General features: G+C 43.0%; 1 protein-coding gene across 9 annotated transcripts in view; it reads left to right on the top strand.

Annotated features, from left to right (window-relative positions):
* The window catches only part of Igf1 (insulin like growth factor 1), a 74,443-nt gene that overhangs the window by 33,477 nt on the left and 13,492 nt on the right, over positions 1 to 27,474 (top strand). For 7 of the 9 annotated variants that reach the window (XM_050145836.1, XM_050145844.1, XM_050145841.1 and 4 more), the window contains 2 exons: positions 20,652 to 20,833; positions 22,238 to 22,289. In XM_050145836.1, coding sequence (XP_050001793.1) covers positions 20,652 to 20,833; positions 22,238 to 22,289 — 234 coding nt within the window. The remainder of the gene's footprint in view (positions 1 to 20,651; positions 20,834 to 22,237; positions 22,290 to 27,474) is intronic. The other 2 variants (XM_050145838.1, XM_050145843.1) reach the window with 1 other exon arrangement.

Raw genomic sequence — 27,474 nt, 5'->3', positions numbered from 1 at the left:
TGGATTGTTGAAGGAGTGGCAGGGCTGCATTCTGGTAGCCCTGGCTCCCACATGGCTAGCTTATGCCCGAAATAATTACACGGAAACTGTATTCTTCTAAACACTTCCTCGCCCGTTATCTGTAGCCTCTTATTGACTAGCTCTTACATATTAATCTAACACATTTCTAATAATCTGTGTAGCCCACAAGGTGGCTTACCAGAGAAGATCTTAACCTGCGTCTGTCTGGAGTGGGAGAATCATGGCGACTCATTCACTCAGCTTCTTTCTCCCAGCATTCTCTTCTGTCTACTCCGCCTACCTAATTTTCTGTCCTATGAGGACCAAGGCAGTTTTCTTTATTAGTTAACCAGTGAAAGCAACAGATAAGATACAAGACCCACCTCCATCACTGGATGCTACTGAACCAGACAGAAGAAACTAATACACTTCTCAGAGATAAAAGAAATAACGATTAGAATTGTAAATATACAATAAAAAAGAATAAGGGTGGGGGCTTTTCAGAATGTAGACAGCATTCTTTTCCATTTCACTCTCTTAGTCCAGTCAAGAGAACTGATGAGCAGCCACTATAAGAGGTTAAAGAAAAATGTACCGTTTTAGCATTGTTTACTATGTCATATCAGGTAAATGGTTATGAAATTTGATTTTTTTTCTTGTTTCACATTAAATGTCTCTTAGAGGATGTCCTAAGAGGTAGTGAGATCATGCTATTGACTTGTAACTAATCAGGAAGTTTCTACTTAAGGCAAGAGACAATGTAGCAGAATGAATTGGTGCTTAGAAGGATCCTACTATGAGTTTTGGCTAAAACGTTTACTAGAGAGGCGAACTAGAGACACGTTATTAAACTTTCCTAAGCTTCAGCATCCTCAACAATAAATGAGGCAAATAATGGTTTCCTTACTATAAGATCTTATGAGAGATAAATGGCACAGCCATATCTAAGCCAGATGTCTCCAGAGCTGTCAGTCTCCTCAGGCCATATGTCTGTCCAGTATCTACACAAGATGGCTCATGATATCTCTCTATTTTCTATTTTTTAATCTTCCTAGTTCACCCCACTTAACAGATTCCCAGCTGCGTTCCACTTCCCATTTTCACTCTGTGAGTTCTTGACCTCTAACACTGGCACCTTATCACTTGTCTCCTTTGCCCTGGGTTTCCCCAAATGATAGGAAGAAGATGGGGGGATCACAAGGAAGAAAGGAAGAGGCGGTAGAAAGTCGAAAGGAGCCATGAGACTTGTAACAGATGTGTAGCGATAGACTACCTATAGAACGAAGTCAAATAGAACTGTCAGACTTTGAGTCTAGATAAACAAGAAGACATGTCAAGTCCAAAAGACTTGACTTGGGTCAACTTGGCTTTAATTAGTGGCAAGGATATTGATTTTGGTTTTAGAGATACTGAGCCACAAAGGACAGGCAATTCTCATGGGTTATTAAGATAATAATCCGCTGGGCGGTGGTGGCACATGCCTTGAATCCCAGCACTCGGGAGGCAGAGGCAAGCAGATTTCTGTGCGTTTGAGGCCAACCTGGTCTATAAGAGCTAGTTGCAGGACAGGCTCCTAAGCTACAGAGAAACCCTGTCTCAAAAAACTCAAAATAAAAAACAAAGATAATAATACAACTCTGGGAGAGGCTATCACAGAAGAGCTGGCTTAGACATTTCCTCGTATAGACAACAGCTGCCGCAGACCCTTCAGTCTGCTCCGCAAACTCGAAAGAATAACTTATTTAAAATGGAAAAGATGGTCTGGGGAAACATCTTCCCTTGGTGGCATGTTTGCTGCACCAACAAGAAAACCAAAGATCCAGGTCTACATCAGCGGCTTGGGGTGTGACAGAGACAGACAAGCCCTGAAGCTCACTGGCTAGTCTGCCTTGCTTCGTTGAATCAATGAAGCTCAGGTTGAATGAGAAATTCTGCCTTAAAGTCTAAATGGAGAGTCATTGAAGCCGTGTAGCCTCCACTGACAGTACATATATCACACACACACAGCAAGTCATACACACACAAATTGTTTTCAAAATAAATAATGAGAATGAAAATTGCCATTTTAGAGTCCCAAAAAGATTGAACATCACTCGATTGCATAAGTGATCTTCTAAAAAAAAAAAAAAAACTTTCAACCAGGTAGTGGTGGCACACATCTTTAATCCCAGCACTTGAGAGGCAGAGGCAGGCGGATCTCTGTGAGATTGAGGCCAGCTGGTCTACAAGAGCTAGTTCCAGGACAGGCTCCAAAGCTACGGAGAAACCCTGTCTCAACCCCTCTGCCCCCCAAAAGAAATCATCCATTAGACTACAAACTGAACATCTACCCATTATTATGTGTGAAACCATAATTTGGAATGACAAGATATAACATGTTGCCATTGGTAAAGCATTTTAATGCTCTTGTCCCAAATGTCTCCCCTGTGTATGAGGATGAGAACACTGGCAGTAATTCTATGTGTGTTCTTCCTTGCTCACTGTCTCGCTTTGAGTTCAGCTACTTAAGATATGATATCAGATGCTTTATCTTCATTGAAAATACAGGTAATAAGTAGACCTTGTGGATTAAGGGGTTTACAATTCAGTCCCATGCAAGAGGAACCAGCTGGACTCCTTGAGAGCTGTTTTCCCTTCGAAGTTCTTAGTCTGAGTAACGAGGGGATTGATCCAGACCCGACCTCAGCTGTCTTGGAGATCTGGCATCCTTTGACTGTGTCCAGTTGCACCCACCTTCCAATCCCACACAAGATGGAGAGGCAAGCTGCTCCAACACATGCTAGGGGCCCCAACAGGACAAACGCTGGCCTCTCTGTGGGGGCTGGAAAAGGGAAACAGCTGAAGCAACACTCTCGGTTTCCTTCCAGTACAGAGAAGAACAATTGAGCTCCTCCCAGGGGAAGCCATTCAGAGCTGGACAGTGTGGGTTCTGTCCTATGATGGGAATGGAGGATTACGAAGGACTAGGGAGCTTAGTGGCCATGATTCTCTAAACACAGACTCAAAGATGGAAGGAAAGCCAAGAGGTCATTAGGTCCAGTCCCCTGCCTCCATCTAAGCCTTCCAAAAGCAGATGGTTGTCATCCTACATTTAGGGGTCTCCAGGGTAGCAATTGCTTAGCTTCCCACAGGCCCTGGTTCAGCGTGTTCCTCCTGTTTAATCAAGTCTTCCTGATACTAAATGGGAATACACTGAGTGTAGACGGATCCTATTTTTCCAAGTCTAGTCCTCAGCAGAGACAAAGAAGAATACCAGGTGGTCACAGCCTGTCTTATACCTCCCCACAGTGATCTTAGCCTTGTCTCTCTAGGGGACCTACATATTCACATTGTTTTCCACCCTGTTAATCATCTTCTTAATCTTGCTGGAACCTCTCCAGCTTCTCCAAATGAATACTAAAACAGGGTGAAATCTGAGTTCCTACTCTAGCCAAAACCTCAGCAATGGCGGGTGTTGCAGAAAGATAAAGCCTCTAGGCTTTGGTGCCGAAATTCCTCTCATGAGCCCTCCTCATATTCCAGTGTGCTGTAGTACTTTCTTGCTCACCCAGAGCTCACAGAGATTTTGCTACAGCCCTTGTCTCTGCCAGGTGGAACCTGTTTCTGTCCAGTTTAAACATCTTTCTGTTTTCAGTGACTTGTCTTGAAGTCGTTAAAGATCTCTTTAAATTCTAATGCTACCTTCAACGATTTTGAAGATCTGTTACCGATGCAAGATGATCTGAAAAACATTCTTTGCTATTGTCTGTCATGGAGGAAGGAGTTTAGATTTGCACCAATCCTCTGAAGGGTTGGAATATCACTCACTTCTTCCTTTTCCTATAAACATGGGTTAAGTGTAGAAAATAGTGCCTATTACCCCCTCCCTTCACCTTTGCAACGATCACCTTTTGAGAAGCAAAGATGCACGCGGGGGTACGAGAATAAATGAACCAACTTCTCGAGCCATTTGTTAACTTGACTATGCACGCATTAAAGGGTGTTCATAAGCGCTGACTCTATGCAGAGCTGTTCTGGCTACTGTGGCTATAGCAACAAACATGTAGTAAAAGTCTCCTGGCTTCATAGACTTCCCATTCTCACTGATTTGAGGGCAAAAGGAGAAAAAGTACAAGTCAGCATATAAATAAAGAAGATCATGCCTACTTTTGATATGCTGATTGAAACAAGAGGATCACAGACTTGAGAGTGGAGGCCTTAGGTAGGGTGGACAGCAGGGGCCCTGTTCGGGTAGAATGCCCTGTGGACATCAGCATTTAAGGAAGTCCCGACACTCTGAACCAATCCCCTTTAGCAAACTAACCCTTCTGTTTTCTCTGACCCAGAACTTTTAATGGGAGGGTAATGTTTGGAAACACATTGTTCCCCGGCTAATTATTAACATGCCCAATGGATTCTTGGAGGATTTTTAATCAGAGGTGATAAACAGGGAATTTCGAGATAGTTGTTGCTTGAAGAGGTAACATCTATTACCTCTGAAAAACCCGAGGATGGTGTCCCTGAGTGCAGAGCAAGTGACATCAGAGAGACTTCACCATGGGACTTCCCACAAGCTCAGGACTCTCAAACCTGCCTGTGCAGATGATCTGAAGATTTTTATATGAAATCTCATCTCTTGAGCAACAAATACTCTTTTATGAATGCTGGCCTAAGGGAACATCGTGCATCTTTGTGTGTCTCTTGGCTGCATAATTGGCATTTGGGATTTGATGCCTAGTGGGCAGGCAAGCCCTCAATATCTTAGAGAAGACTGCAGTGGACCACTGGGTTCTTCCTATTGAAAAATATTATATATATTTATCTTGCTATCAAGGTGTGTGTGTGTGTACATCTTGATTGACAAACAGAAAGTTACCATTCTTACTGTCCAGTACATGCCCTCTAGTTAGCCCCAGGGTGGTTCTGTAAGCAATCACAACTGACCTGCTTCCCTTTCACCCCTTTTTCCTCCACTTCTGAATAATCCCTGAAAAGATATTTTGATGACATACAACCCTGCATGTCTGTCATAAGCCCACCCCCACATGTTTTATTCTTTTATTACTTCTCTATACGATCCTAGGGGGTAATAAAGGTGGAAGGCACAGAAAAAGTGGGCACAGGTTCTGGTGAATGCCATCTTCTGAGCTGGAGTTTACACCTGAGTGGGGTGGCTTGAATTTCCAGCGCAGAATTTTGAATGCTTAAGAAAGAACAACTGGAACTCTGAGAACGCAGCCTTTGTCAGAAGGCATCTCTGTGTCTCCAGGTTTCTATTTGGCTACCTGTTAACTTCCTACACTGAGACGGAGCATCTTGTCTTTAGGGGTGCTCACTGGAATCCAGAACCACACAGGCTAAAGAAAGTAAAAGCCCACTGAAGGGGCAAGGTCAGCATGTGTTTTTGTTTCAGTTTCTTCCTTTGGAAGGTTTTGATGTTTTTATTTTCCTCTCTTTGTCTCTCTGATTTGCAATAAAATTGGTTCTGCCACCAACTAGCAACATATGAATACCTTTACTAGGCAACCAACAAAAGAGATATGAAAACATTCTGGCATATTTCAAGTGTTTGAAAGCAGTCTTTCTGGGAACTGCAGTTTGCAATGGCTCCTTCTTCTCACTTTACTTGTTCCTGGGTCCAATCTGTATCTAGGCAGCTGGTATCACGCAGAAGCAATGATATCAACTGAGAACTCATTGGAAATATAAATTCTCAGGCACTACCTCAGACTGGCAGAAACAGAGATGTTTCTCTGTGGGGTGTGGCCCACTGGCCCATGTTTTAACAGCCCCTTCAGGTGCTATGCACACGGGTTTAAGTCTGAGAACCACAGACGTATATGTATCCTTGTGTATCCCAGAATGTGTTAGTCCTCTTGGGCGCTAGTTGCTGCAGGAACTGCCACAGAGTCACGGCTGTAGGGATCGATAGCCGGTTGATGGTTGGCTGTATGGATCGATAATGCTGACGTGCATTCTGAACTGCTGGTTCCAGAGTGTGGGGGTGACGGGCAGGAACTCTCTGTCTCCTTTGTCCTCTTCTACATTCAGAACACTAAGTCTAGGCACATAACGGCCAATGACGAACTTTGCCGAGTGTTGCTAACTGATTAGGTGTTTAGCACATCCATCCCAAGCCCTGTGAGGTGGCTGCCTTTTAGGATGAGCCCTGAGAGGTACATTAGTGTACTCTGCTCACATAGCTTGAGAGAGTGGAACCAAGGTCTCAACTCAAGAAAAGGGGCTCCAGTGCCTGTGTTCAAACCAGATTGTCACAGCCTGCTCCCTTTACTCAAGTCATAATGGTAATGGCTAGGAGAGTGACCCGAGATGTCTTTCAAGTAAGCTCCTGCAGTATGCCACCTACTATGGCTCCATGCTGTCTTTGTACCTTAATCTGATTGCCCAGAGATATAGGTACCATTATTATGCCTTTAACAGAGCATCTTTAAATACAGACACTAGTGTCAATACTTGATGCGAAGAGTGTTTATTTGGCGGTGGTTGTTGTGAGTGGTGGTGGTGGTGGTGGTGGTGGTGGTGTGTGTGTGTGTGTGTGTGTGTGGTATTGGACTCAAACCCTGGACCCGAGGTATGCATTTTATGATTCCATTAAATGCTCAGTCCCTGATGCAAGGTTTCTTCCTTCCAATGCCTACATGTTTTCCATGTTGCTTCTCTTCATGTGCTATTTGTGTGCCAGATGTGTCAATAGACCTACCAGTGAGCATCTAGGAAATGCCCACTTATCTGAAGTTGTGAATTTAGACATGGAAGCAGAGGGATGAAACTTCTGCCCTTCAGGTAGTTAAAAGCAGATTGGGAAAATGGGCTGGTCTTCAAAAAACAGAAGGCAAGGGCAAAGATATAGTTCAATGCAGCTTGACTGTTGTTATACATGTTCAAAGAGATTAATGGAATTGAAATAGAGCAGAGGACACCCAGGAACTAATAAAATTTCTTGGGCTCTACTGGGCCTTAAACACTGTCTCTGAATGTTTGTCACTGAACTCTTGATTTCGGCATCCCTAATTCCCGAAGCCGTTAAAGCCGCCACCGTCACCAGGGTCTCAGGGGCTATTGAAATGTCTTCCTGTTTGTAGTTTTTGCTGAAAATAATGTCTACATCATAGAGTAGGTGCTCAGTAAAAATCTGTGAATGAAAGGCCATAAGTGGAAGAATAATATGGTAGCAGAATAGCAAGGATGGTTGCCCAAGTCTCCCTTTAGATGGGAAGGTAGACTGTCAGCATCCTCTGTAACCCTGCCGCAGGTTGAATAAGATCCCTATGCTCCTAGAGGATTCTGCTCAAAGGAGCAGAGAGGCAAAAGTCCACTCCTTCCCTGGGTGTAGTATCGTCATGGCAGCTGTGGTCCATAAGCCCTCTCTAGGGAAGGGACCTCTTGGGTGCACGATGCCTTTGAAAATGGAGAAGCAGGATTTCTTGTCATCAATCTCGTTTCCCTTGTTTTTTCTTCTACTCAGTACACCTTGAAATGCCAAGCTCAAGCTTGGTTACACCCCCATGTTCCCTTCCTGAAAGCAGCATTAGTAATTGAAAAGAGGAAGTGTTTCCTCTGTTCTAATTCACGGAGCACAGGTAAGCTTCCTGCTTGGACTTCTCCACCTTAGCTCTCTCCTTTCTAACACTGGGAGAAAATCTGGACACAATTATCTGCTTCTGAGACTAAATTCTTTCTGGTACTTGTGAAAAAGCAGCCTCTCACCAGAATAGGACTGTCAGAAAGTAGGCCCTTTGCCTCAACAAATCCATTCCTGAGCCCTCTTCTTATCAATGACCTATGCTTAGAGCATTATCTTTACAAGAACACTTAATTGCTGCGTTAGTTAAAACGGTAATAAAACTGACAATAGCCAAAACATCTAGGAAGATAAAAGGGCTTGAAGACAGTAAGGGTGATAAATCTACCCAATAAAATATTCTGCAGCTTTAAAATTATAACTTTGAAGATCAGGAAATGCTTGCAATAAAACATTAAGTGGAAGAAATACAACATTATGTTAAATTTTGGCTGTGATTATAGCTATGTCAAAATAATCTACCCCTGGAAGAGAATGAGGAAAAATTACAAAAATGAAGGTAATGAAATTTGTTAGGATATTTGAATTATGAGTAAATCTTCACTATTTTACTATCAGTTAAAGTTGTTATAACCTTTGGAAGTCAGTAGGGTCGGAAGTGAACTTGCCTAGCTATGTAACCAGGCTGAGCACCCCATGTACCCCCATCGGAAACTGAGCCTCGGCTTTAGGAATGGGATGTGAGCGTCCAATGCCCAAGCTATGTCCTTGGTTGCAGAAGTCCAAAGACTTCTTTCTTGTCAACACATTCCCCGGGAGAAGACTGAGATGCGAGTGCTTGAGTTGAAGGGTCAGCTGTCCTCTTCATGGGTGTTAGCATCCTATGAAGTCTCACCAATGGTGTCAACTCCAGATGGTTTCTTTTCTCTTATCCCAGGAAGGCAGCCTGGCTCTGCTACTTAATAGACTAAATGACTACTTAATTTCCACAAATCTCAGCTTCCTGATAAATTAGAAGGACACAGGCATAACGCCTGCTCCACATTGATGCTACAAAGATATGAATTAGTCATGCAAAGTAATAAGACATGAAAAGTTTAAAAGAAACCACGTAAAAGGAACGATGCTGTTGGCTATAAGTTGTTGCAGAGGCTTTGGTTTTCCTAAGTGTCACAAAGAAAACAGTGTTTAATGAAAACATTTATAGCCTCTTCTGATTTTATCTTTGAGTCCTCTCATAATGCCCTCTGGCTTGCTAGCTGTCAGTCGTCAGTATTCTTGTTTCTGTGGAAGTATTTATCTACACTCCTCTATGTAAGTCAGGCTGAGAATTTAAACGTCAAAGGACGTAATGTAGCAACCTTAGCGACTACGACATTTGAAGACAGGCAACATTTCAAGTCAGGTAGGCAGACTGAGCAACTCTGATGGACATGCCTCGGATGACTAACCCAGATGGGGGATCTGAGAAGACTCACATGCCAGGAGCCACGGCCAAGGACAAGAGAAGAATTTGGTTTGAAAGAAGAGTGTTAGGACATCCACAGTCTGGAAGGAGCAGCGGAGGGTGATTTGTGGCCTGTTGAGTACCAAGGAAGAGGTTTGGCCAAAGAAGGCACAGATGTTCTGAAGAATGTGAGCAATTTATGGCATTTCATGGTCCCACTGCAGGACGTGTCTGCCAAAGGCAAGTCTCCGCGGAACGAGTCTACTTGAGAAGAGACTGGGACTTCTCGACTGACCTTTATCTGAGTATCTTCTTGATCCAGATGCAGAAAAGATGATGAGAAGTGAGGTCAGGAGCAACATGAACGGGAGAGCCTTTAGAAGAAGATGAAAGTGTTCCTTGTCTGCCCGTTTCCTGATATTCTTTTCTTTCAAGTCCTCCTCAGTGACATGGGCTCACTGTCCAGGTGGGTTTGACTTGACTGTGAAGCCACACCCACAGCTTGACATGCTGGAGATCTGGATTATTGGCAGGTGATCGGAGCATAAAGGAATTAATATCATGAATGGATGAACCTGCTGATGGTGCCCACATGGACTTACTCGGGGTTAGGTCTTGGTTTAAGGAAGGAGGTCTCGCACTGGAACATACTTTTAAAAGGACTATCATATATATCCCCATCTCCACGTTTCCCTCCCCGCTGCCATACACACACACTCTTCTCCCTCCCCCTCCTACTCCCTCTGTCTCTCCATCCCTTCGTGAGGTAAAATACCCTTCACCATGACTTCCTAGCATGAGGCTTTCTGCCTCCCCACAGCAGCAGCCTGAAAATAACTAAACCAGCTAATCGCGGACTAAAACCACAAGTCGAAAAAATATATACTTCCTCTGTTTGTAAGAGGCTGCTTGTTCATTTTCTGACCTCCCAGACTCCTGAAATAATCACAAGAAACTATATTATTTCAATCACTGCTTGGCCAATCACTTAAGCATATTTCTGGCTTACTCTTATATCTTAAATTAACCCATTTCCATTATTTTATATTTTACCACGAGGCTTGTGGCCTACTATCAAGGTTCCAGCTGACAGCTCGCATCTTTCTCCTCTGGTGGCTACATGGTGGCTCTGGGCTCTACCTTCTTTCGCCCAGTATTCAGTTTCGTTTTCTGGCTAGCTCTGCTAAGCCACTGACCAAAAGTGATTCCTTATTCATTAACCAATAAAAGCAACACATATACAGGAGGACCACAGTGTTCCTCCCACAGGTTGTTTATTTCAGGTTCTGTATCACAATCAGAACAAGGTAACTAACACAGTGAAAAGAGCCTGGGGTGCTCTCTGTTCTTATTAGAACTACTGTAACTCAAAGCCGAGGATTCACTTCGCTCCTCTTTCTCCATTGTATGTAAGGTTAGGTAAGACCTTAAGAGTCATTTCTAAAAGTTTATAGATGGAGTTCTTTCATGAATACACATGTGTTTATCATGGTGGAGTCTGTGGAGCCCATGGGCTTTAAACTGTCCTCTCTTCCAAAGACGAGAGAGATGCTTTGCATGGAATTATGATGAAGGTCCTGGAAGGCCAGTTGAAAAGCAGAATGTAAGCTTCCCTTCTGCAAGACTATATATTACAAGAAACTATTAGACCTCCATTTTCTCCTAAATCAGGGAAAGAGTTTATTTCATCAGAGCCAACTGAGCATCCCTAACCCTGGACCTGAGTTAAAGTGAGGCAGCCGGAGGCAGTCAGGGGAAAGACAATGACCCACAAGCCGTCATGGCTGGTGTGGTGTCCCGCTGCACCACAGAGCCCTCCCAGCTGGGTGTCACACCAGGTCTCACATTTTCTTCTCTCCACGAAGCCAACTCGTTCGGCAACTGTGAATAAGTTTTGCGAAGAACTGGAAAATGACTTCTGAGGCAACCGTCTCTAGTTCTCAGAAAGGAAATTCGCAGAAGTGAGGGACTGGTCAGAAGGCCAAAAGGCCATTGCCTCAGACCAAGTCCCAGGGCAGAGCACTGTGGCCATTTTGTGTGTAGGCTTTTGGTAAAATAAATACAAATAGAAATGAGATTTCTCTACCAAACAGTATACCCCAAAGTGATTTTTCTATGCTGAATATAATGAAATTTCAAAGAATCAGATTCTTTTTTTTCTTGGTGGATAATTATATTTGCTAAAAAGCATTTAATGGCTTTTGGACTCTAGGCATGATATTGGTCCCAGATGAAATAAGGATGAGAACATCTTCTAACTTGGAGTCGAGTTATTACTTGACTTTCTCATTCTCCCTCTTTTCCCCTCCTCCTCCCCCCTTCTCTCTCTGTTTATTCATAGCTCACCTCATTTGGGTGGGGCTAGGTTGGGAATGGAAAGATCAAAGTTAACAGGCTCCATGATTGCCAAAAACTTGCTGTAGTTGACTCTGGTTTTGTTTTAATGCCTAAAGACATTTTTTTTTAAAAGCTGAAATGAAAGAATTTGAGGAAAACATATAAAGTCTCTTGATTTTATTTAGGAAATCAAATACTAGGAAAAAGGGGGCAACAACCATGGCAGCAAAACTCCATGAAAAAAAAGAGGAAAGTAATAATGATCTAACGGCAAGTCCACTTTTGTCTGAAATTTCCTGATGTAATATAATTACTTGTTATATGTATTTATAGTATAATATCTATTAGACCATAAATGAACCATCCAGCTTCAAACTGTAAGGCTTGCTTAGTACTTTGACAAATAATATATTCTGACTTGTTTAAGAACTTCTTGTATACATTTAAAAATGCTAGTAACTGTAGAAAAAATTGGTTTTACAGAGAGAGAGAGAGAGAGAGAGAGAGAGAGAGAGAGAGAGAGAGAGTTTGTCCATGGAAATGGCTCTCTGAGCGTCTTGCTGGCGTGTGAGTCCAAGAGAAGGCTCCCAGGCTGAGCTCCGGTGTTGCTCTCGATATACCGCCATATTGCATCTCAACATACCACCATCTTCCTCTCCCCTCCGTGCCTACGGCCCAGCACTGGGTGCTAAAGAAACACTCCCTGGGATCTTGCAGTCTGAGAACACCAGCATGAAAGGGCGGTTGTGCACAACCCAACCAGCATCTGAGTACACACACACACACACACACACACACACACACACCAGACAGCTATTTATGTCACTTAACACCCAAACTGTCTCCTCCTGCCCACCCTCCTCCTTTCCTCTCTCTCTGGGTTTCAATCTGTCAGTGACTCTGGCTGCCTTGTCCCCTGCCATGGTGCCAAGAGCTGTTTCTGCTGCTGCAGAAGCCACCTTCCAACAGTTTTCTCTCTGCTGCAGGCCTGGATGCCCCTCTGTTCAGGGCCTCCACCTCTCAGGGCTCTCCCTTCAGACACGCCAGACTTCCCCTGTAGCTGCCATGCTGACCCTGTCACACCCGCCCCCAGGAAAAGGTCCAAATATGCCCCAAGCAAAAAAGAAAAAGAAAGAAAGGAAACTCAGACTAAGTAGAGGAAATTGACAGGGAGCAGGGCCCCTGAGAATACAGGGCAGGTGCCAAGTTGCACAGCAAAGATAGACTCCAGAGTAAAACTAAAAACAAGGAGGGTGTTTTTAATGCCCCCTTGGCCAATTCGTCTCTCGGTGGCAACAGAAAGAGAAGTGTTGCCTTCCAGTCATTAAAGTCTTGTGGGTCTTTTTTTTCCGTTTTTTGTTGTTGTTGTTGGTTGTTTGTTTGTTTTTCAAGACAAGGTTTCTCTGTAGCTTTGGTGCCTGTCCTAGAACTAGCTCTTGTAGACCAGGTTGGCCTCAAACTCACAGAGATCCACCTGCCTCTGCCCCCTGAGTGCTGGGAATAAAAGCCACCACCGCCCAGCGAAAGTCTTGCATTTTGACCACAAGGTTCCTCTCTCAGCTGAGAGTGCACTAGAATTGAAACTATATGCATAGGCAGTAATGCAGACAACCGGGCTACTATCTCCAGATTACAGCCAGACTCTCTGCCAGTTTTGGTCCCAATCTTTCAGAGAGAGGAAAAGCGGGAAGGAGGACACTGAAACGCATGCATGCGATCCTCAGCACCTTTCTTATTCCTTCTCATATAGTTTCTACCACATCCAGGCACAAGTCCAAGTCAGAGTAGCAATTAGCAGTCTGGTAATACTGGGACCTTGATGATGGCTCATTCCCAAAGCAAACCTGGCAAGGAGGAAGCTCCAGCTTTCAATTATCCAAGGAGGGAAGTAGTATCTAATTCCTAGCTTACCACAAACTCAGCATGGCATGGGTATCCAGCCTGATGGCCATTAGTGAGGAAAAAGAAACCACCAATGGCTTTCCTTAGCAAACAAGGGAAATCAAGAGTAAGGGGGAGAAGAAGGCAAGCAAGACGAAGGAAGGTCATGGAGTGTTTGAAAGTGAGAAGAGCCCCTCTCTGTTTGTGTGTTCCACCCACACTCATTGCATGTCTTCACACTGTTTTGAAGTAAGCTGGACACTGAAAAGCAATGATTTTAACCGGTAGATTATCTGAGAGAAACCGACGGTACTGATAGGCATAGATAAACGTATCTGGCATCGTGACCTGGCGGGAGGCTCCGTCCTTGCTGTCGATGCAGGACTGCTCAGGGAGAGTGCACACATGAAGTTTAGAAATGCTTCCAAGGGAACAGTTATTCACCTTAATGCAGACAGCCCTTCTCTACCTAGAAAATCTGTTTCGAATAAACTTCCCTTTGGGTGGGAGAGAGTGCATTTTAGACAGTCAGTGAGGAAGACAAATTCTTGCCCAGTGTGCTGCGTTCATCAATAAAAACGGGGCATACGGATAGCCAATGCTTATGTAGTTCACTGCAGGCCAGACGTTAAGCCCCAAGCTACTTAGTCCTCACGGCATTTCTAGGATATATTTTTTGATATGACTAATCTACGTATGAAGCTCTGACTCTTAGAAGATTGGGTTCCATCCCAAACTCAGGCAGTTGAGTAAGAAGTGGCCGAGTCTGAGCTGCCTGACTCTACCCCTTGTGCTTTAAGCACTTGGTACCCTGCCTCCATCATCCGCAGGACAGGTATTGCAGCGATGCTGAAATTATTGTCAATGAAGGAGATTGTCTAACTAGTTAATGAGAGCTAACTTCCATAGAAAGTCCCGCTGAGATCATTTCAATGACCTCTTGGTATTTTATTACCTTCCACCTTAGACACTGATAAACCAAAACCATCCCCTTAGGACAACAGTTCTGAGCTGTGAAGCATTCCTCTTGCCAAAGTATAATTTTGTTGGCTATATCTATCTTCTCCAAGCCTTGGAAGAAGCCCCAAACTAGTAAATTCTGCTGTCCTGGCAAGACGCTCATCCTCCAGGGCATTGTAGCCGGCTAGAGTAATACATCACGTTGTTTCCCACTCTGTCAGCCCATTTCTCTAAAGAGTCTTAAAACAGCAATGTTTCAGCTTTGAATCTCAGCCGTTCTTGACCCTAAGCTTTGCACTTTAACTCCCTGACTCAAACAGTACCCTTCCCATGCCTGCCCTTGAGTTGGGGCTTCCAAAAGCACAGAGCCTCCCCAGAAGGAAGCGGCTTCCCGATGCTTTATTTCATTCCTCTTAGACCCGGAGATACATAAACATTGACACGGTTGGGTAACAAGGAGACCTTGATCTTTGGCATTATAGGGATTTAGTAGCTGAGAAAGGGCTGCTGAGTGGTGGGGGTGGGGTGGGTCATCCAGGGTCACGATTCCTAGAAAAGATGACTTCATCCAATTGAGAAGGAATGGAACTAGCAAACACTGCCAATTAAAAATTAACACAGGCCAAAAGTGAAATCGATGCCTACATTTGATAGGTCGCCGAGACTGCTTCTGACACATAGTTCATAGAAAAGAGAACATTTTCTTGGTGTCCACTTTTACAAATACCAAAGGTCAAACTTTGGAAAGACCCTTTCCCAGAAATGCAGCCCTCAACACAAGTGTCTAGAAGAGGGTCAATCAGGCGTAATTTCTAAATATAGGCTTTAAAGCTGCTGCTGCAAATAACCCTGATTTGAAAATCTGTACTATTGAGGAGGACTTGCTTTATTCTGATATGTGTGATTCCGTAAGTACACACCCGTGCGAACAGAAATAAGCCCCATTTCCCCACCTTTACTAAGCACATAGTCGCACACACAGCTCATTCAAGTATTTCAATTAAATATGACTTCTATAAAGTTTTTAAGAGATAATGTAAGTCCTATGAGTACAGGAAATATCAACCACACAAAGTCTGTCTGTTTGTTTGTTTGTGTTTCTCTGAGTAGCCCTGAATGTCCTGGGACTCACTTTAAGTAGACCAGGCTGACCTTGAATTTAGAGATCAGACTTGCCTCTGCTTCCCAAGTGCTGGGATTAAATACGTGTGCCACCACCACTCAGCTAAACGATGTTTTACCATGTTTCCCTTATATTAGGAATCATGAAACAAGCCATTTTTTCATAGGAAGCTGCCAGAAGTAGGAAAGATCAGGAAATAGCTTCCATTTCTGCATAGGAAAGTTAAAACGTTGCCATGAGTTGTAGCATAAACCCAACAATCCCAGCACTCAACGAGACCCGGAGCTCATGAGTTCAAGGTTAAGGCCAGTCTGAGCTTTGTAGCAAAACTGTCTCCAAGGAAATAAGAAAGGAAGAATGGAAAGCCAAAGGGAAAGAAGGAAGAAAGAAAGGGAGAGAGGGAGGAAGGGGACGAGGAAGGAAGAACACCGAAATGCTAAAACATGAGGCTAGGGGCTTACATCAGTAGTGCAATGTGTCCCAGCATGCATAGGGCCTTGTGGTCTATCCTCAGGACAACAAAAGAAATTTTATCGGGAAGCTGCAAGACTACTACTTATACAATATTCGGAACTTCCCTACTAATATGCAATGCAAGCTGAAGTCAACTGAATTAATTTTCCTTAGATAAGGTTGCTCACGGACCAACACTGACTTAAGAATCCAATCATGCTGAGATATTCTGAATGGTCAGCAAATATAGAGGCTGGCAAAAAAATAATAATAATTTGTATAAGAAAACCAATGTTCTGATTTAGATCTTAATTATGGTATTTGGTTGTATAATCAATCAATCTTCAGCTAATGAAAGTTAAGGGCAGATTGTTTATTATCTAGTAATTCCATTTATGTTCTCTACCATGCATGTGACTGATAATTTTCTAGAAACAGCCTCCAAGCCCCATTTTGAATTCTCTTTTGCCCTGATTTCAATTTTTTAAAATTAATTAATTAACTAATTAATTAATAGGACATAGAATCTACTTTGGTACCTCTTCCTCCTATTAGCAATGGTTTTAGAGAATTAATGAATTCTTTGTAACCTAGAAAAGAACAAGTATAGATCTTCAAAAGCAGGTATGTTCTTATTTTGAACGTGTTTGCATTTGTCATTATTTAAATATTGATTCACAAATCAATGCTCCACTCCTCCCAATGGAGAGTTTTAAAAGCTTCCTCAGCAAGAAAAGGGGAAATTCCACAGAGAGTCAGAGTTAGTGTGATGTCTCAAGCACATTTCCAGAAACTGACGAGAAACAAATTCCTGCAGATTGGTAGAGGTAGCTTTACTCATGACGAATGGGCAGAACTCTCGGCTCCAGAAATAATGACCACAGCTAAATCTCCGAAGTGCATCCGTCTCATCAGAGATGGAGGGGAGTGACTTACTTGCATCCCTGTCCAAATGTGATACTCAGCTAATTAGCGTGCTTTTGATGATACCACAGTTCTGCCCCAAACCCTTGTAACCAACAAGTTTGCCCTGAAGATTATTGAATTACTCCAGTGACCATGCATTATTTATAGGGAAGTACGGCTATTATAGAAGTCAGCTCTTCAGCTACTGGGAGTCTGTGTGTTGGCCCATGTTTAAAAGACAGCTGTGTGTTATGCCTAAACCCTATGTCTACTACTGGACAAGTCTGGGTTATGTGATGGCCAGCTTGTCTGCTAAGCTGCCTTTGATCTATGTGCTAGACGACCTCTGAACCATGACACTGGCAAAATAAGTTTATTACTATAAATTTTCTTATTATATAAATTTTCAATGTTAAGACTGTCATCAAAACATCTGCAGAATGTTACATAGTCCAACGGTTAAGTGTGTAGGCAGTAAGAGAATTCTCCAATCATGTCTCATTGTGCAAAGGACTGTCCTGGTCACCTGTCTTTTGCTGTTGCATTGGATAAAAACAGGAAAGTTTTTGAGCATTCTGGAGAACACAAACGATAATTAGAAAATAAATGTCCATCTTCTAAGTTTAAAAATATGTGAAACCTTTTCTTGAAGACAACTGTGGTCCCTTGATTACTGAGAGGTAATGATTGTTGAAATCAAGCCTATAGGATACTTCAAAAGATTAATTACAAAATCAGTAGGTAAACATTCATTACATTCATAAATCCTGAACAAAGTATGATTCCATTGTAATCACTATGAATTGACAAAGAAAACGTTCCACTAGAATTGATAGCCTGAGCAAACTGGTTCATGGGAAATTCACATGCATACCCTACTCCAATAGCATTCCAAAAAGATGCATATACAAGATAAAATCAAGCTTTTTAATGGAACATAATATAAAAATCCTAAAGCTCTCTGCTTCAAAATCCTTCAGCCTGTGGGTTGGAGAGCACAGGTCCCTTTAGAACAAACTCTAAGCTCTTCTGAGACATACAGCAAGCTGGGTACTATAAGAATGTGCTGTTCTAGCCGGGCGGTGGTGGCGCACGCCTTCAATCCCAGCACTTGGGAGGCAGAGGCAGGCAGATCTCTGTGAGTTCGAGACCAGCCTGGTCTACAAGAGCTAGTTCCAGGACAGGCTCTGATGTGGGAGTGTCACCGCTCCTATTTCAACAAGGCTCCAAAACCACAGAGAAACCCTGTCTCGAAAAACCAAAAGAAAAAAAGAAAAGAAAAAAGAAAAAAAAAGAATGTGCTGTTCTTTGCTGTGGTGATGGTTATTGTCTATTTTGGAAGATTAAATAGACCTGTGGTCGTCTCATGGCTCTTGAGAATCACCAAGTAAGGTCAAGCAATGCATGGAAATGCTTTTTGCTATCCCAAGATAATGGCTAGCATCTTTTTCTTGGTGCAAGCTTGGATCACAGAATTAAGATTGAGAAGTGTTTGGAATAGAAAATTTAAATGGGTCCTAGAATCCCCAATCCATCCCTCTCCACTTTTAATTCATAATCTTGAGCTGTGAAAACAGCTGTATCTGAACTGGTCAAGTTTGGAAGTTTCTAGAAAAATTTCTACAACTCTACTCTCAAATATCAACTGACTATTCCATAATCAGCAAGTGATTCTTTGTGCATACATTTTTAGAAATGTATATATAGACAAAGGACAGTCATTACCTGAAGGTTACTATTGTGATAGCCACAACCAAGAAACAGGCTCCTTCTCTCCTTTTTCCTACCTGCAAAGAGAACCCAAATGTATCCCCTGATCTTAATTGGCTAGCCAGAGAGAAAATTACGTAGAAGTCCGTGAGTTACAAGAGCCATGCACATCCATTTGTGGCTTTCCTCGAATTTATAGTCCCAGGAAAAGATTTTTTTAAAAAACGAAGAAAACAAAAAACATTGCATTGCCCAGGGGACCAGTTGGGTTTCAACTTGCCAGGGCCTGGCTGGGAGGCAAAAGCCCAGAGTCCATATCCATGATAGTCTTCCCTCAAAGGGCAAGTAAAAGCCCTGCTGAGACTCCAGTGGGCTCAACTGCCTGGTCCCTCCCCAAGCCTACAACCACAAAAAGCCCACAGGGTCTACCGTGAGAGAGAGCAGCAGCAGACCCTTCCTTCCCAGAGAGACCGCAAAGGAACCCTCACAAAGTTCCTACCTCTCAGCCGCCCTGAGAATAAGCCTTACAAAGTTGCTGTGCCAAGCATCAGGAAAACATTTGGGTTCTTAGAGAACTCCATAAAACAGCTGACCTTCGGAGCAGGGAGGCAGCCAAACAAGAGTGATAGTGACGGCAGGCTATGGCCCTGGATCTGCTCTCCCCTCAATAAGGAAGCCGAAAATATGGATGAAAACTGTGACTTTCAGAATCCTATTATTGTGTCATGATTTATGTGACTTTAAGACTGTATTTAATGGTATGCCTTCCTTGGGTCAGGAATTAAGATTAAGCATATATCAGGTTGTCCATTGGATTCTTGGAGGTCAGTGGTTCACACGTTTCTTTCATGAAGTAGCCTACCTCCCAGTGAAGAAGGGAGCAGATCAAAATTATATTCCCCTGTCTAAGACAGCCCAGCTTCATGTTTTGTATGTTTGATACACTACTGCAGAGACAACACTTGATTTAACCAAAGTTCTATGGTGCCAAAAAGGGGTAATTCTGGTGTATGTCAAGGTCTATGTAAGCTTGCTTGACCTTTTCTGAATTCTGAAAGCCAGTAAAAGTGTGGTCAAAAACATGATCCAATCAAACCAGAACCCAGCCAAGTAAAGAGCTCTAACGGTTTGTATCAAAAGATGTTGGATATCAGTGTTCCCGCTGGCATTTAGTTCCTTCTGTCCCGGCCCAATCGTTATATTCCAAGGAAACAAATGGTTGCTCCATGCTTTCTGGGGTGGTGTGCAAGCCTCTTCTCACTGGTACTGTAGTCAGTTCTGAGTTTCTTGGCTTCTGGGTATGGTCAATGGTAGAGACAGTTTTCCATAGATCATTTAAGACCTTGGAAAAGATAGCCAGAGCTCGCAGACTAATACGTAGTTAAGACCTCTTCTGTACCAGGTGCTGCGCATTGTTTTATTTAACACACTGTTTCATCTTATCCTCAATTCTGGCAAGAAAGATGTAATAAAGAGCTTCAGGGACGTTTCTGGAGTTACATACCAATATCTTCTGTGCTCCCTAAAGCTCTTGGACGTAACAGCAAGTAGATTGGAGTTAAAATCCTGACTCCACCAATTACTGCATGAAGGACCTTTGGCAAGCCATTCAAACTCTTGAGTCTCAGGGTTCTCATCAATAAAATAAGGATATATCTCTAGATGTCAAATTTTGCCTATATGCAATTTAATTTTATGATAGAAATAGTAAAGAACAATTGAGATGCCCAGTGTACAAAAACTGTATGTGTTTACTAATGTCATTAAGGAGATGCAGTTTTTCCAGGATCCTGGTGTTCTAGCTCAGATGTTTGAGATAACGGACAATCTAAACACCTTCATTATATCACTGGATAGTATATATGTATTCCAAAGTATCATGTTGTACCCTCACAATATATACAATTAGCTTATCAATTTAAGAATAAAACGGTACATTTACAAAATTGTAAGAAGCTTGATCTGTAGTTTTGTTTTAAGTAGCACTTCTAAAGGTCTCTCAGCAAAGACAATAGACAGAGAAGTGATAGGACTGGACAGAAACAAGGTCCTCCAATACAGCTTGTAGAAAACGTGGTCAGAGTCAATACAAACAAAAGTGTATGGTGAATGAATTCTTGCACGAGTGTGGCTTAACTCCAGGAAACATACTAGAATCTAAAGGAACATAATAGATCAGACATTGCTGACGATAGTGCAGGAGAAGGGTGACATGTTGGATTAGTAGTTAAAGAGAGGCGTCCAGGGATTCGATGGGAGTCTGTGGATGTGGGCAGCTCTGTCTAACTCCAGGACTGCTCTGATTTGTGCAGACAAGCCCACAGGCTATGGCTCCAGCATTCGGAGGGCGCCTCAGACAGGCATCGTGGATGAGTGCTGCTTCCGGAGCTGTGACCTGAGAAGGCTGGAGATGTACTGTGCTCCCCTCAAGCCTACGAAATCAGCCCGCTCTATCCGTGCCCAGCGCCACACTGACATGCCCAAGACTCAGAAGGTACGTGTGTATGGTTGGGATGCAGTCATTCTTGAGTGCTCTTTCAGACATGGGCGGAGGGGACGCAAATGGAAATTCTGTCCTATGTTTCCTAGATGACAGGTCAAAGGACTCCAATGCCACCGATTGGATGGCTTACACATCCATCCTTCAAATCACTTGCTACTGAAATTTATCTTTTTCACTTCCCTGGACAATCTGACACTTGGAAGATGGTGGAAAACAAGGACTAAACCTGTCAAAACTCAAGTTGCCCAGTAAGGCCTCTTTGCCAAATAGCATCCCAAGTCTGAGTTATCAGTGTGGTAATGATTACATATACTGCACAAGTTGTCAGAATTCAGTAAGTTAGTATTCTCTAAGACATATTCCATGTACAAGTGGAGTGCCTGCACCAAGTAACTGTCAGACAAGACTAACATTTGCCATAAATGTGTCTAATAACAAAATTTTGTAAGTCCTGGAATTCTACAGTGGTCCAAACACAGAAAGACTACCTACTAGGGACCTAGTTGAAATTCACAGTGGTAATTGTAGACGAAAGAGAAGGACACTGAAAATGGAGACTCTGACTGTAGGGATGCTTAGATGTTTCTAGTGATCAAAAAGCAAGGCGTCCTTTGTCCAAGCATTTATTGTAAAGCAACTTCAGAAGCACCAACTGTGTAATCAGAAGCATATAAAACATCAATGCATGTTGGCCACTTTATATACTTGTTAAGGAAGGAAGAAAGGAAGGAAGGAAGGAAGGAAGGAAGGAAGGAAGGAAGGAAGGAAGGAAGGAAAGAAGGAAGGAAGGAAGGCATTTAAGTAAATTTATAGTCCTTACACAGAAATAAGAAGAGAAGAGAAGGAAAAGGGGGAAAAAAACAGCCCTCTCTTGGGTGTTCGGAAGAGTCCTGCTGAAAAAAAAAAAACAAAAAGGGGACATGTCGATTCTATCCTTGAAACAAAGGCAGCATTGTGCAGAAATCGTGATGATAAGAAACCCAGATGTTCACAATGAGACCTGTGCTGTTTCCTGGTCCTCAACCACAGCTGAGGCTGGAGGAGGACCGTGGTGTCTTAGGGGAGACATCACCCCAGTGAGTGACCTGAGGGATGCAAGGGGACTGTCCAGGACTTGGTGGGCGGACACAGAACACAGTAGGCACGGGAGTCAGAAAGCGTGTGTGTGCGAATGGAGAGCAAAGGAGTGTTCATTCGTTCTAGTTGAAGAGGACGTGGGTACAAGAGACAAGGCCCAAGGCTCTGTAATGCCAGCTCGGGTGCCTGAGTTGTAGACCCCGCTGCAAGCCTGGCTCCTCTTTCCTGTGGAGTCCAGGCCTTCTTGCTAGACTCAAAGATTGTCTTTGGCACAGGAACCATCTATTCTCAATGCAATTATTTTTGTGATGTTTGCAGTCCCAGCCCCTATCCACGAACAAGAAAATGAAGCCACAAAGGAGAAGGAGAGGTGAGCCAAAGACACACCCTGGAGGGAAGGAGGGGCCAGAAGCGACTCAGCCAATCAGAGGAGAGGAGGAGGGAGAGTGGAGCTAGAAACTGTGAACAGAGGTCAAAGGGGAAGTGGCAGAGGCTAGGATGAGAGAGGAGCAGAGCACAACTCAGAAAAGCTGTAGAGGCCATGAAGAAGTGTAGCTCAATCTCAGCTGGGTAATGCCTAGGATGGAAGGAAAAATAAGCTACTAGGGAAAGAATTGAAAAGGAAAATCTAACATTTCACAAAGTACAAAGTGACAAGGGCAGAATACCAAGAACAACAACAAAAAAAATTAAAACCATGCCAACGAGATGCACCCCTTCTTCAAAAAACCAAATCAGAATAAAAAATATGCAAATAAAGTTTGCGTCTTCTGCGCGCATGCTAAATTTTGTACAAATCTATTAGAGAAGAATTGCCCATGTAAATATATGTTCAGAGTTAAATATTAACGCAGATTCACAGAGACCTGTTTGTGCCATAATCATTCCCAGATTTCTGCCCTGGATTTCATTGGTGACTGCTCCTCAGTCAAGTCCAGGGTTTAGGCCAAAGAGCATCCCGTATTTACATAAACGCCTGCGCGGTAACCTTTCAAAGGTCTCTGAACTTTTATTTTGTACTTTGGTATCAGATATAAAAGATGTATTGGCTTGCTATTGCTGACATAATCAAGTACCACAGACTACAGAGTAAGTGGCTTAACCCACAGATACACTTTTTTCCTTGTGGTTCTCAAGAATGGAAATCCACATTCAAGATATCAGTCCCTTAGAGGCACCACTCCTATGTCCTCACAATCTTCCCTTGGTGCCCAAATACTTTGTTTTCATTAGGGCATCAGTGAGACTACATTGGGGCTCACCCTAATGAACTCATTTGAACTTGATGACCTCAATCAAACTATGTATCTACGTGTACTCTGTTTTACAGACAATAGGAATTGAGAGCATTACACATGAATTTAGGGGTATAGGATAGCAATTATCCCACAATGAACATATCTGATATCGACCTATATCATTTGATTGTTTCTCCTAAGGGGAAAAAAATACTATTTTCAACTATCCATCTATCTGTTCTTCCCCTTCTCCCCTCACTACTTCACTCTTCCTGCACAGAGAGAGAGAGAGAGAGAGAGAGAGAGAGAGAGAGAGAGAGAGAGCACTAGATCTTGAGAACTTACTCCTGTGAGCGTCTTCTTCATTAGGAAACCCCCTAGGACCATGCTATTTTTGCACTGGCAAAGGCCTTGGAAGTCATCTGCTTCTCTTTCTTTGTTTTAAAGACCAGGAGATCTGTACCTAGGTGAAAATGTACTTGGTGTCTAAGCTTCTTCTGGGCAGACAGCAAAACTTTGTCAAAGCGAATCAAGTACCAAAGAAAAGGGGGAGTAGAACTGGCCATGGGAAGTGTCCCCTGAATCTGATATTTTTCTGCCAGAAGAAAGCAAAAATCTCAATATTATCCAAATAGTGAGTCCCCTCTCTAAGAGAGTGTAGAAGGCAGCAGTCCTCAGCCAAGCTCCTGGTGACCTTTGAGGTGGTAAAATGACCAAAGCCACAGTAGGTAACCTACTTCATCTAGGTAACCTACTTCAAGAAGTCCTGCTTAGTCCTTCATGCTCCTGATATTTTTTCTACTCCCGGATCCCCTTTTCTCCATGGCTCACTGAAAATCTTGGATTTCTTCAATATTATAGAGATATTCAGAGCTCAAAGTAGGATCAAAAGGTTCAGTTCGAAGTACGTGTTAGAACCCCCAAAGAAAGCTAACCTACTTCTGGTATCTTTGCAAACTGATCCTAGATTATCAGGAGATGCCGCATTCTGCTAAAACAGCATCCTTTGGGGCCAGCCTCAGGCAGATGCTGACACTAAAGCCACATCATCTTAGAAGGGCCTTCAGACACAGACAGCTCTTCTGCAGACCACAGCTCAGCAAAGGCATTCAGAATTTGTGCCCTGCGGAAAGGTTTGGGTGGCTGTATCTAATTATAAACTTCATTCGAGGAAAACTGAAATCAACAGGGCTTTCTGGCTAAAAATAAGTTCTCACAGTTCTAGACCTCAGTCCAGGATGCATTTCTTTCTGAAATGCATTTTATCCATTTAAAAGCAATCCTTAACACGCCAAAATGTCATTGTCGTGTAATAGGAATCAGGAAAACATAACCAAGCATTGTCCTTTCATTTCATTTTAGTAGTAATACCCAAGGACTTCGAGGTATACCAGACGGATGGAAGACTGCATGGATGAACAGATAGTGGACAGATGGGTGGATGGATGCATGGATGGATGGACAGACAGATAAATGCTTGGATAGATAAGTGAGCGATATAGGCAGACTCACTCTAATAGAACGACAGACCACAAAAAGGAAGTAAAACTCTTGAGCCTAAATGAGTCCTCCTTTCCTACGAAGGATAGCGAGGCAATCACAGCACAAACCAGGGAAGGGAGAAGAGGTTTGCTGACATCTCGCAGGTTTGAGACGCCCTTCTTCGGCTTACATTGAAATTGCTCAGGGACTCAGTGTGACAGTTGTGGTTAGCTAAATGCTTCACAGGGAATGTCACTATCCACTCAGGGTTTTCTTGGAGCAAGCAATGTGCTAATTCTTATTAACAACCCCCACATTTCAGCTTCAAAGCTTCAAAAATTGATAACTGAGCTTATAACTAGTCAAAACACACAATTCTGAGAAAAATTGTAGATATCTAGACCAGGCATAGAGCTTACAAGTTGGAGAAGCAGGAGAGGATCATCACTAGGAACACTGAGCACCATCAGAAGGCCTCAGTGAAAGTCAGAGCTCTTTTACCAGCTGCCTTCTCATGGGCAAATTGTCCCATGAGACACCTATGTCTCACCTATGTCTCAGTTTCCTCATCTCCCACCACGGTAACAACTGATGCTCTCCCACACAGCTGTTGTGAGGGTTTATTGAAAATTTATACCTATATACCTGTGTTTGTGTATGTGTATACGTATAAGTGTGTGTGTGTTTGTGTGTGTGTGCTCAAAATGGAGTAGAAGTATCTCATATTGCCAATAATGTCAAGCCCAAGTTCGACCACAGTTCCGTTAATGTATGTCTTCTCCAACATGTGGCCGAAGAGAACTCAGTTGTCTAAGATTCCTTCCACCTGGGAAAATATCTTATTTTGTGGATAACTAGGACTTAAATGGTTAGTCCAGTTCTTCCACATAAATGTTAATATCTATTTCAGGGTCATACAACGAACTTTTCAGAAAAACACCATCTTTTTTCTCAACCAGTTAAAATCAAATGTAATATGTGATTTCATTCCATAGTGCCTGGGGAAAATTTAACTGTCGCATGGATTCTAGATCCTAGTAGTTTAAAATTGCCAAAACAAATAGAAACGTGGGCTATTTCCGGGCTTGCACAGCTTCCGGGACACTTCAGTTTCTTAGACTGTCGATCAAGCGCCCTTCACGGGCACCTGAGGTTGATAGCCTGAAATTAAAACGAGGGTTTTTGGAAGCAATGGGAAGAAAGGTCAACACTTTGGGATGAAGTACAGTCCATTTTTATGAGTTTTAGAGTATCCACTATAGAACTTCTTCCTTTAAATGTTACCTCAGGGCCGAAAGGCCAGCTATTGGTTCCTGTGACCCAAGTAAGAAAGGACACCTGATGCTAGTTAGAGATTCTTCAGGAGCCACTGAACACATAAAAATGACATCAGTTTCCCTTCTTCCAAGGGCCTGCTTGAAATCAGAATTCTTCCCCGCTGCCCACATGTTTGAGAACCCATGTATAATGAGGTTTCTCAATGCCTCTGGGTCTCATGCAGCAACCAAGACATATAATCAAGAAATGTCAGTGTGGGTTTACATTCTAGAAAACAGCATGGGATGCTGTCAACGGGGAACTGATGAGAGATATGGTACAAGAGATCTGTGAATCCATGTCTGATACACAGCACCTCTGAAAAAGTTCCCATCACACCGGGCACTCAGAAATAGCTCCTGAAGTCTACTGGAAGAGTCCCAAGAACTAGGAACTGTTCTGTGAGGAAGGAGGAAGTCCCAGCTTCGTTAGCCATCATGGTTATAGCTTTAGAAAGCGTTGGTCAGGAGAGTTTAAAAATAGAGGCTGCTGGTTAGAAATAAGAATGCGAGATGCACTTATAGTCAGGCCTAATTCTAAATATCTTTGGTCAGAACTTGAACTCTGAAGTCAACCACAGTAAACAGCCTTGAGAGACGAGAAAGAAAACTACGTGTGTGTTCAAAGGAGCACAAGTAAACACGTACGTCTATGATGCGTGTGTTTGTGCAGCTTCGTTTGGCACAGTAGGGTGTGTGGGTGAATGACTTTCCGAAGTCATGGGTAAATACCAGAGCGGGTTGCTTTCTTTCAGTGAATATAAATTCCTTTGTAAACATCCCTTGTCATCCACAAAATCCCAAGATTCCTTTGTCTTCTGGAAAAATTCTGGGAGATAGCCCTAAAGTAAGTATTATTCAGGAGATAAAGGGAACATTTTTGGAAGGGGAGAAGGAAGTTGGTTTTTGATTTCATGGTATCGTTTAGAGAAGCAGGGTTCAACCATTCCCATCTGATGTACAGGGAACAGTCTATGGCTCTCTCCTATCTGTAGTTTTCCATAGAATGAAGCAGCAACTTGGGAAACTAGGTCCAAGTCTAATGCTTGACCCCACGGGTGGTTCCATGCTCCCCACATTATCCTGCTGCGTCAGAGATGAGCGTTATTGGCCACAACTGCTCCAGGCTTCTGCTATCTCTTTCCCCATCCCTTTAAAGCTTTAAAATTATGTCTGTTTGTTCTGGGAAAGGGTCTATGCCGTGGTGTGCATATGGTGGTTGGAGAATAGCTTGACAGAATTGGCTCTCACTTTCTACCTTGATATTCCTGGGGAACAAACTCGGGTTATCAGACTTGGTGGCAATTGCCTTTACCCTGTAAGCCATCTCTCCAGCCCCTGTCTTTTCTTTCTTTGCGATGTTTCCAATGCCCTCTCCTCGCTCTGGAATATCCGCTTTCATTCTCTAACAATCTAAGCATGATATCTAACAGCATTCTTATCCCTGCTAAAATAGCTCCAAAGTTCCAAGGGAAAGACTCAAAAATTTTAAATCAAACTTAAACTGGCTGAGTGGGCC

The sequence above is a fragment of the Alexandromys fortis genome, unplaced genomic scaffold (assembly GCF_014885135.2).
Source record: "Alexandromys fortis isolate MF-2015 unplaced genomic scaffold, M_Fortis_MF-2015_v1.1 scaffold_50, whole genome shotgun sequence".
In the NCBI taxonomy this organism is placed as follows: Eukaryota; Metazoa; Chordata; class Mammalia; order Rodentia; family Cricetidae; genus Alexandromys; species Alexandromys fortis.
The sequence above is the reverse complement of the archived record's forward strand: the minus strand, read 5'-3'. Positions and strand labels throughout refer to the sequence as shown.